Source organism: Pyxicephalus adspersus, chromosome 11, assembly GCF_032062135.1.
Source record: "Pyxicephalus adspersus chromosome 11, UCB_Pads_2.0, whole genome shotgun sequence".
NCBI lineage: Eukaryota > Metazoa > Chordata > Amphibia > Anura > Pyxicephalidae > Pyxicephalus > Pyxicephalus adspersus.
Genome location: NC_092868.1, coordinates 3,095,857 through 3,107,136, shown reverse-complemented (window position 1 = coordinate 3,107,136; position 11,280 = coordinate 3,095,857). Strand labels below are relative to the sequence as shown.

General features: G+C 37.8%; 1 protein-coding gene across 1 annotated transcript; it reads left to right on the top strand.

Annotated features, from left to right (window-relative positions):
• The first annotated feature begins 1,182 nt into the window (after positions 1-1,182).
• HCST (hematopoietic cell signal transducer) lies at positions 1,183-10,696 on the top strand. Its single transcript, XM_072426226.1, has 4 exons — positions 1,183-1,401; positions 5,099-5,122; positions 10,131-10,271; positions 10,490-10,696. Exons 1-4 carry the CDS (start codon positions 1,347-1,349, stop codon positions 10,525-10,527), a joined length of 258 nt encoding a protein of 85 aa, XP_072282327.1. The 5' UTR covers positions 1,183-1,346; the 3' UTR covers positions 10,528-10,696.
• Positions 10,697-11,280: the final 584 nt, after the last annotated feature.

The window sequence follows — 11,280 nt, the reverse complement described above, 5'->3', positions numbered from 1 at the left end:
ACATTTGTGTAGGAGCCGAGAATAATCTATAATATATAATCTCACGCCACTCGTAGGTTTAGAGAAAACCTTCAGGAAGATCACACAAGGGGGAAAAATGTGTGGGCCATCACTGATAACATGCTGAATATGCCGGGGCTTCCTGCATCTGTTTAATGTCATAATGAACCCTTCCTTATCCTGTGTGCAGTAAGTTCCCATAAATCGCTTCTGTGACTACCTGTGGCTACAATTCATGCTCCATTCAGAATGTTTGCATTTGTAGCCCCCCTATTGTGCTAAAAATTCTTATCCTTAATGCCTGTGGCTACAATTCATGCTCTGTGCCTGCATTCAGCGAGCTGAGACTACAAGTGTGACACCACAATCCATTATACACAATCCAAATATCATGGGTCATGGAGTTTTCCTATAGGCAGGGAGCTGACATTGCATCTGCTCTGCTGCCATCTAGTTTTCAGCTGAAGTAGTGACGACCACATATAAAAAACATCTTTAAAGCCTGTGGCTACAAATCATGCTCCCTGTCTTCCTTTGTAACCCCACTATTGTACTATAGAGAGCTGAGACTACAAGTGTGACCACCCTCATTCACAATAAACAATGTAAAGAATCGTGGGACATGGAGTTTTCTTATATGAAGGGAGATGACATTGCAGCCATTCTTTTCCCCTCTAGTGTTCAGCCAGAAAGAGTGACAACCACATATCAACATATTATTGCCTAAATGTCTGTGGCTACAATTCATGCTCTGTGTCTGCATTAGTAGCCACCCTCTTGTGCTGTAGAAAGCTGAGACTACAAGTGTGACCACCCACACTCCTGATACACAATGTAAGGACTCATGGTACATGGAGTTTTCTTTAGGCAGGGAGATGATATTGCAGCCGCTCTGGTGCCCTCTAGTGTTCAGCCAGATATAGTGAAAATCACCAGCAGCCTCTACACTGATGCATTTATTGCAACACTTTTCATGTCTTTTTTTTTTCTATATGACTTATATGATAATATAAAATATTTTCTTTATGATATTTATGATTGTTGGTCTTTTTTTAAATATTATTATAAGATTTGAGATGCTTTTAACTTTAAAAGAATTCACTTTTCATCCAATCAGCTGACGAATGAAAAGTTCCCCTTTAAATGCTTTGATAGCCGTAGAGGAGGGCAGTGCACAGAGGAGTGCAGGCGGAGAGGACAGCAGCACTTTACATCTTTCCTCCCAGTAGTTCCCCTGTGTCTCAGCTCTGAGGGGAAGGTAATAACAACTTGTGACATCCTGCCTTGTGCATGAAAAAAATCAGAAGGTGGAGACCCCCCCGGCACAGAGACATCTCAGCGACAAAATGAACGACATCTTCAGGCGTATCTGGCCAACCTTCCTTTTGTGGTTGTCTTGGGGTAAGACCTGGTGCACCTTTCTTACATTATGCAGGAACAGGATTGGGAGATGGGGCAATAGATTCATTTCTCATGTTTGGTGATGCCGCAAGAATTGGAGGGGTGAGGGGGAGTTACGCCAGCTTTTCGCAAGCTTTCTCGAAGAGGATTTACAAAGAGTGAGAGGACTTCAGGATATATGATGAAAAATATATTAATCACCAGGGTCAGGTTTTCTGGTGCTGTGAGAAGGGGGGCAGAAGGTTTAGAGAAAGTTCAAAGGGGGCATTTAAGTTTTACCCTCTGTCCATCCAAACTCGAATGATGGAGAGGTAAACTCTGTGTCTGTTGGGGAGATCCCCAAGTTTCTGGGTCTGCACAATTGTCTATGGTCACCTGATGTTCTCATATGATGGGTTTCCGCTATTCTTGCGCTGTGTTTGTGGGTCGGCAAACTTGATTTGCCCACAATGGAGGTTTCTACATCCATGCCTAGAGTTGCCAGGTCTGTACACCTGCACATTATGGGGGGCTCCGACCACCCCTGTGCCAAGTCCTGGGTCTGTCTATCTTCTGTGCTCATTATGATGGGCTTCAACCATCTCTTTGCATGGTTTCTAAGTCTGCAAACTTGCTGTACCCATTATGAGGGGCTCCAACCTCCTCTTTACTTAGCTTCTGGGTCTGTACACCTACTGTATCCATTATGAGGAGCTCCAACACTCTCTGTGCTCAGTCCCAGGTCTGTACATGTTTTATGTTTATTATGAAGGGCTCCAACCATTCCTTTGCTTAGTTTCCAGGTCTGTACACCTACTGTGCCCATTATGAGGGGCTTCAACCAATCCTTTCCTAAGTTCTTAGGTCTGGAAACCTGCTGTGCCCATTATAAGTGGCTCCAACCATTTTTTTACTTAGTTTTTGGGTCTGTACCTCTTCTGTGTGTATGAGGGGTTTCCAACCATCCCCGTGCCAAGTCCCAGGTCTTTCTATTTTCTGTTCCCATTATGGGGGGGTTCCACTCATCCCTGTGCCAAGTCCCGGTCTGTCATATTTCTGTGACCATTATGAAGGGTTCCAACCATCCCTGTGCCAAATCCTAGGTCTGTCTATTTTCTGTGACCATTATGGGGGGTTCCACTCATCCCTGTGCAACGTTCTAGGTCTGTATGTTTTCTGTGCCTATTAAGAGGGGTTCCAACCATCCCTGTGCCAAATCCTAGGTCTGTCTATTTTCTGTGACCATTATGGGGGGTTCTCCCCATTCCTAATGCAAAGTCCCAGGTCTGTACATTTTCTGTGCCCATTATGAGGGGTTCCAACCATTCCTGTGTTAGGTCCCGGATCAGTACACCTGCTGAGCCCAATATAGAGGGCTTTACTCAACCCTTTGCTGAATTCCCACCTGCTGTGTCCATGACGTAGGGTTCCAACCACTTCTTCTGCGCCTTTCTGGTTCTGCACATATTATGCAGCCTGTAATAGCAAGAGCTGGAAAACCCAAAGTTGTACATGAGCACCCAAAATTCTTAGGTGGATTGGATTTAGGGAATCTTGGCCAGGAGACCTCAATGTTGAGGGGGGTGGGAGGTCTCCAGCCCACCAGCGCCTCAAGGTTCCATCTCTGCTCTAAATATAACTTTTCTGGGGTTGGCCCTTATAATGGGCAATTGTTATGAATGCTTAGAATAAATGGGTTTGGTAAACTGTCCACCTAAAGACTTTATGTTTTCCAACACACACTGCAGACCAGACTGTCAAACAAAATTATTAGTGACCAGGGTTGAGGCAACTATAACATTTTTTAACATTAACCCCTCCCAAATATGATACTATCAATACACAGGAAGGTTATCTTTATGATTTTATAATAAAATGAAACAACTAATTGAACATTGGTAATGTGAAACTTCATTTAGAGGGTATTTTCGAGTCCCTCATGGGCTATAAATGATGTCTGAGGATCGCTGGTCTCAATCAAGTGATATTGGGAAATCATTGAGTTGGCCATTAACAATGGCCTTACAACTCAATTGTTGGGTATTTATTTGGAGCCTTGAATTTAAATATTTGGATTACCTGAGCATGCCAGTCTATGAGCATGGGAAAACATGCAAATACCATTGAATACTGATTGTCCAGTATTTCTAACCCAACCAGTCATTCATCATTCTCAAGGTTGGTTGACTTCCAGCTTCTCAAGGCATCTAAAGACTTCAGATTGTTTCCAGATCTGTCCAATGCTGGCTAGAATGAGCTTGGGCAATGGGCATCTCAAGGCTACAACATAAAAGGCATTAGGTTCTTTTGTATAGGATGATAAAGATATTTCTGCATTGGGTCGCCCATAGAATTCATGGGTCAGATTGTCCAGTATTTCTAACCAAGTCATTTAAAGATGGTGAGGATGAGTTTTATCTGTTCCTGTGCTTTTGGTAAAACCTTTCCCCAACTCTGCCCATCATTAATAATCTTTCAGTTCAGATTCAGACAAGCAGGTTTTCATATTGCCCCATCCTCCCAAAATCCAGGCAGCTTAGATCTCTGCCTGGCTCAATACCCTCTGTTGCTCTATGCATACCCCCAGGAATATTGACTAATACCCATACAGGGCAACTGAGCTGAACCCAATGCAGCCATCATTGCCAATGCAATGCCAAGCACCTGTAATGGATGTCAGTGACAGGTGCTCAGGCTGGTATGGGCTATGGGAATCTGATGGGTCAAGTGGGGTCTAATGGGTGGGGTGTAGTGGTGGTGGGGTAGATCAAAAACCATAAAAAAAAAGGAAATGCTAAAAACACTCCAGCACCCTCTGGTAGACGACATTAATATGGGCATCCAGAGCTTGGAAATCCAGCATATGGTGATTCTGCAATCAGTGTCCTGTGGTATAGGGTGACAACTCCCTGTGAAAGAAACACAGAGCGTTGTCACTCCATAACAGGAACTTCCTGAACAAGGACTTTTTTTTTAAATGAAACCTGCAGTAAAAAAATGACTGGATTGACATCAACCTTCATGGCCCCGGGAAATACCAGACCGGGTTACTCTTGGTTACAGCAATCAATTTTCATCTCTGAGTTCATGTAAAAGAAAGCCAAGTTCTTTCAAGTCACATTAATTCAAGTCCGTGTTTTGTGCAAAAGTTTCCTGAGAACAGACCACATACTTGTCACTGAGTGATATAGAAACTCAGAAAACACATTTCAGTGAAAACACAGAGAGATGTGTTTAACCGTCAACTCCAGCAGCACAAAATGTGTTAATAATTAATATTTGCTAATAACCTTTTCTACATACAGTGTCACAATTTTTTAATGGGCGATGTAAATGGGAGAAGAGCTCAGAATGAACATGTCGCATGTATGCTGATCCTAGAGCCCATTATTCTGACTCTCTACAGTGTAATATCGCTCCCTATCTCTCTCTCTCTCTCTCTCTCTCTATATATATATATATATATACATGGTGTGTGTACTGTATATATCACAATATATCAGCTGTTACAAAAGCTTAGCTCAGAATGAACATGCTGCATGTAATCTGACACAATGTACTGATATTCATTCTCCTACATTGTATTAGCTTTCTGCTCCCTTATCCAATCACATGGCAGAATCCATAGTCCCATCATACTCCTATTCAGTGTTCATTGTATTATAATTATTATTATTATGTCTGCAGTTTCTCATGTTTTTTTGTTTCTTTTGTTTAGGATGTGCAGCAGTGTCTGGGTCAGGTAAAGCAATCATTCCCTCCCCCACTATGTACCATTGCTATATTTTGTATTGTTTGTATTGGTTTTGTAATTGTGTGGATTTATCTCTGTGAGCTGCATTTGTATATAATTTGTGCAATTTGTGGACGTGTGTTATTATTTTTGTTTTTTGACAGAACATTCCAGTTCTGTGTTCTTTCTTTTTTTGTTTGTTTTGTATTTTTACAGTTTTTTTTCTGGAACAAACACACACACATATTTATATATATTAGTTTAGTTTTGTGCTTTTTTATTTATGTTTTATGTTATTTTTTCACTTTTTTTGCTAAAATAAACACACCTTTTTTGTTTGTTTTGTGCTTTTCTGTTTGTTATATATTATTATATCACTTGTATTTTTTGCTGTAACAAATATATATTTGTGTTTATTAATTCTTTGTTTTGCATTTTTTTATTTGTTTTGTATTAATATATCACCTGTAATTTTTTTTTTTTGCTATAACAAACACAATTTTTTTTGGTGTGTGTTTTTTGTTTGCTTTAAGTTATTATATAACTTTTAATCTTTTTTGTGTGTTTGTTCTGAATATCCTGGAGACCAAAGCTGAGCTGTGTATGTGCAGCTCAGTTTTTTGTTTTATGGACAGTCCCACATAGCGATCAGGCAGGTAAGAATGAATATTGCAGGAGGGGCATTGCCTGACCCTTGCTGCAAAAATGCCCGGCCTGACCCAACATTTCTAAGAGTGAAACTTTAGTTTTAGCACTTCTGTATCTCTGTATAGATTTATAAATGCGCATGTACTGTATTTGGAGGCAGATGTGTTTGCACATTACATACAGACACCAATTCCTACTTTACAATGACTCATGCACAAAACATACTAAGCATTTTTTTTTATTTATATGACAAAAATAGCAAATGCTAAAAACAAAAAAAAGTGCTTTTCTATTGGTCATATTGAATATTTAGAATGATAGTAAATCTACAGACAAGATCCATTCCAGGTTTGCTGGATTACCTAGGTTCACTGATGAAAGTGTATCTTCTCCAGCTTTGGAGAGCTTTAATAAATCAGATCCATTGTGTTTTTTTTTACTTTTATTTATATTTTCTTTCTATTTTGGTGAAGTTGATCACAAAAAAATAATTTATATATCAGTCATTAGAATGGGCTTCCCAAAGCTTTTTAATTTTTTTAAACTGAAGCTCTCCCCATGAATCATTGTGGATCCTTACCCACTCTTCCTCTTCTGATCAATGTATAAGTCACTACAATATTAGAGTAAGAACAAAAAAAAAAAAACATGTTAAAGAATGCAACCCAAAACTTGTATTTTTATATAAAAACCATGATGTTGGATGTGGCTACAATTTTTGCTCCGTTGTCTAAATTTGTAGCCTTATTGTACTGTAGAGTGCCTAGACTACAAGTGTCACCAATCCATGATACACAATGCATAGGGTTTTCCTATTGGAATGAAGTTGTAGTGACTCTGCTGCCCACTAGTGTTTAGGTAGAGATAGTGACAACCACATATCTTTAATGCTGGTGGCTACAATTCATGCTTCCGAATGTCTTCATTTGTAGATACCCCGACTAGAGAGCTGATACAACAAGTGTTGCTGAATCACCCAGGCTCACCTATGTTAGTCTATCTTCTCCAGTCTTGGAGGGCTTTAATAAATCAGGGCAATGTAGGCAGAAAGCTTACATTGCAGCCGCTCTGCTGCCCTCTAGTGTTCAGCTAGAAATAAGGAAAACCACCAGCCACCTCTGCACAGTTTGGCCGCATAAACCAATGCTTATTTAAATACTTGTTGCTTTTTAATAACTTTTATTGTGGTGAGTGGGACTTTACAAGTTTAAAAGCAAAGCTGGGCAATTGGAACTAAGATGGAAACATTGCATAGGTGGAGATCTTCAGTGGAAACCACATGTCACAACGATTAGTTGATCTATAGATATAAAAAGCTGAAACTAAATTTATATGCAAATCCAACTTTTCTTGTTAAGCTCGAGTTCAGCCATGATCCTGAGCCCACCTGTTGGTCAATGGACACTGCACATAATAATAAAGGACCAACAGGGAGGCCAGGTTTAGTGTAGTGGGTGAAACACAGCTTATTTTTTTATTCATTTTTTTCATTTTACTAAGAATTCAGATTTGTTTATGCTTTATCTGTGGATCTGCATACCCAGCAGACTATAAAATCTTGCCAGTTGCCTATATTTTATGAATGCTTTTAGCCAAATGAAACAAAATAACAGAAACACGCAGATTGCATACATCATCAGATATAAAACTATTAAGAAATAAAAAATACATATCCCACATAATTTGTGTTAACGCGATGTCACAATGTTTTTTTGTATAGTTCTGCTTTATATAGTGTATTAGTAAATAGTTTAGAGAAGTATATTGTCTTTTTGTATTTTTTTGGGTTATTTATATGTTTATTTGTGTATAAATGCAATCATTTACATATAAGAACTGTAACAGTATTTGCTAATGTAAAACACATAAAAAACAAGTCAGCAAGAAGTCTAAAGTCTCAGAGAAAGTTTAGGGAGGTAAAGGTTAGATGGGAGCTTAATGATGTAGTAAGAGTAAGGGCTTAAGGTAAGTTAAAAAGTAGGGTTAACAAGGTTAGATGTAAGGGTTAATACTCAGGTTAGTGTAAGGGTTAACAATAGGGTTAGAATTAAGGTTAACAATAAAGTTAGAGTAAGGCATGTTGGACAAGGTTGGAGTAAAGGTTTATAATAGGGTTAAATAGGGGTTAACAATTGGGTTAGAATTAGAATTAACAATAGGGTCAGTGTATGTGCTGGAGTTGACAATAAGGTTTTGAGTTAGGTTAAAAATAAGGTTAGTTGAAAGGTTAACAATGTAGTTAGAATAAGGGTTTAAGGTAAGTTGAAGGATAGGTTTAACAATAGGGTTTGAGTTCACCATAAGGTTGGAGTAGGGATTAAAAAAAAGGTTAGAGTAATGGTTAACAATGGGGTTAGAGTAAGGGTTAATAATACATTTAGAATAATGCTTAAGAATAGGGTTAGGAATAGGATTAGTGCTGGGGTTGACAATAGGGTTTAGAGTATTCCTAAGGTTAAAAGTAGTGTTAGATTAAGGGTTAACAATGAGTATAGGTTTTCAAGTAAGGTAAGAGTAAGGTATTCAACAACAGGGTTGAAAAAGGGTTAACAGTAGGGTTTGAATTAGGGTTAACACAGGGGTTAGTTTTAGGGTTAACTCTAGGCTTAGAGTAAGTGTTATCAATAGGGTTAGATTCAGGGCAAGCAGTAGAGTTAGCTTTCTGGGTTACCAATACAGCTAGAGGAAAGGGTTAACAATACTTTTATTAACAAAAGTTAGTAATTACATTATTGTGCTCATTGCAGTTAGCATTCCGTTTAAAATTTTTTTGTACTTCAATTTCTAATCCTTAGTTCCCAACAAAGAAAGGAACAACTTTTTGTCAGGAACAGGATAATCAAAACTAGTTTCTTTATCCCTCAGAAGACACTAAAAGCCCAACAGAACTTGAAACAAAAATATCAAAAACTACCACAAATTATTCTTCAACCAGTGCACAAGAATTGTGCACCTCTGCCTATTCCCAATTTTCCGATCCCGATATCAAAGCAACAAAGTCACAAGTTAAATAGCCAATATATGATCTCTGGTAACAGAAGGGTTAATGTATCCAATTATATCGACTCAATGAATTTTACTTAAATGTTGCCAACATGTCCATATTTTTTTCGGAAATTCTTCCAACTCCAGTTTTGCTTATTTGTCCATACCACATGATAAAACCATTGTTACTTTCACATGTTGCCTGATTCATTAAGGAAAGAAAACATTTAGGTGATTTTAGGTGATTTTCAGAGCCAGTAGAGGGGAAACTTTTTATATTAACAATGGAAATCTTCTTTTTAGCTGTTTATGGAAACATAGGTCTGGAGACAGAAAAATAAAGTAGTGCAACAGGTTTGCTTCTTTATTCAAAAGCAAATTTTTACATTTGCAGCTGAAGATAGACTAATATTTATAGATTGTAGCCTTTTCGTTTTACATCTACAGGAGGACTATTAAAATGGCAGGGGTTGTTTATGGATATTTGTTGAATTTAAATGTATTTGTGTACATGGAAGCAGAAAGGATTTGTCATTACCTATGTCATATTGGCCCTGTGATTATTTGGGAGTTGGCTGGTGCTGCATGGGCACGGCACTGTTGAACTTCTATAGCCTATTGGGCAACTTTCCAACTTGATCTTCTCTAATTGTCCATTGACAGACAATAATATTGGTTGGTTTTCTTGATCCCTTAATGTGATTTACCAAGCTGACAGCAACTCTGCTACATGATCCAGTGTCTTCCCATGATCTGTAATGGCATTTTGAAGCATGTGTGAGTTTATTCATAATGCTTGTCCTCATCTCCCCACAAAAAAATGATTTGTCTCTAGAACACAAGGAGACAGGGAAGAATTCTGAGTCTCAACTTGAAGTCTGATGTCAAAATCAGCTAAGCAAGCAATATATATATATATATATATATATATATATATATATATATATATATATATTTATTTATTTATTTTAAATGGGAAACCAGTGACATACCACACATAGTTGATATAGATATAGTTGAATCACTGAGGGCTCCCTCTAGTGGTTAATCTATAACTTTGAATTTAAAAGCTCCCTCTAGTGGTTAGTCTACAAACCTCCAAACATATTGAATATATATGTTGCCATAACACAAATATGTCAAACAAAACAGTAAAGGTTGCAGTAAAAATAAAATGACTTTATGGTAAAACAAGCAAACAAGCTTTAAATATTATTTTAAAAAGTACGTAAGTAAGTAAGTTCCATCATGGAAACCTAGATACATAAAATTTAAAATCATTGCAATACACAACAGTATACAAAATGGAAATTAAAACGAACAAAGAAGGTCTGTGTTTTACTTTTAGACTGATCTTTACCTCATTACCTTTTCTGTTTTTCAGAAAATACCTGCGGGGACTGTTACCATATTGATACAGTAACTCTTGTTGGTGTGGTGGTTGGAGATGTTATCCTAACGGTGGTCATCATTCTTGTGGTATACTACTGTACCAAACAGAGCTTTCAGAAAAAGCATAACAGTGGTAAGAACTATTGTACTGGAGGAGTGGGAGGGAAGAGAGGAAATGATAATCTGGATGGACAGGCAATGAAGTTCATGGAATATAGCTAAAACTAGATTTCAATATAATTAAACTGTTTGCTTTCAGACTATCTCTCTCAAATATAAATTCCAGATTTGATGTTACTATATTATATAACTGCAATGTGCTAACAAAACTGTCACCTTTCTGTCTTCTAGAAGACCAAAAAGTCTACATGAACATGCCGATGAGATGAAAATGACTTTGATCACGCCCTGGATCTCAATTCTTTTTTATGTACTATGCGTTTTATTCATTTAGCAAGGGCTGCGGCTTTCCCACAGGGAGCTTCACAGTCTGCTGTGGTTTGTCTTTTGTATTTGTAATATTTTTGAGTATAAAGTTACTCTTGTTCTACACAGCAATCTGTTTATTATTCATTTCTGAAACTTTCAAGCAGAATTTAGGGTGATTGCCATTGGATACATCAAGGGGAATTTAATTGGTATTAATGATTCAATTCCCAGGTATTAAAATCAGGTCATGGCTCATGGATGGAAAGCAACACAGTTGGGTCCCCAGCCTGCTCATTGGCTATTGAAGGTGTTACGTCTGGTAGATTATTCTGGACCAATCATCATCTTCAATCTAGAGCTGTGAAAAGATAAATCAGGAATTATCGATGGCAACCAACACATCCAAAGATTGTATCCCATTGTTGCCACCCTCTATTCAAACATTGACCCAAACCATATCAATAGGCTGACCACCAGAACTTGAGAAGAAGAGAAAAAATTGTGTAGCTCTTCCTACTTAGTATTCATGTCATCTATTCAATAAATAGAAAAAGAGGTTTTTGGCTATATTTAAACGTATAATTAACAAAAAAGTTTAATAATAATAATTCAACACAAAACAGAAAAAAGATAAGGTTTCCTATGAAAACACAAAGGATACCATCAGCTTTGCCTTATACCTGCCACCTAACTGTGTAAAAAATGAAAAAGAT

Excerpts from the sequence above, each read along its gene's own strand:
- HCST (XM_072426226.1), top strand. The coding sequence starts at position 1,347 with ATGAACGACATCTTCAGGCGTATCTGGCCAACCTTCCTTTTGTGGTTG. Across the intron at positions 1,402-5,098 it reads CCTTTTGTGGTTGTCTTGGG|GATGTGCAGCAGTGTCTGGG; the intron begins GTAAGACCTGGT and ends TCTTTTGTTTAG. Across the intron at positions 10,272-10,489 it reads TCAGAAAAAGCATAACAGTG|AAGACCAAAAAGTCTACATG; the intron begins GTAAGAACTATT and ends TCTGTCTTCTAG.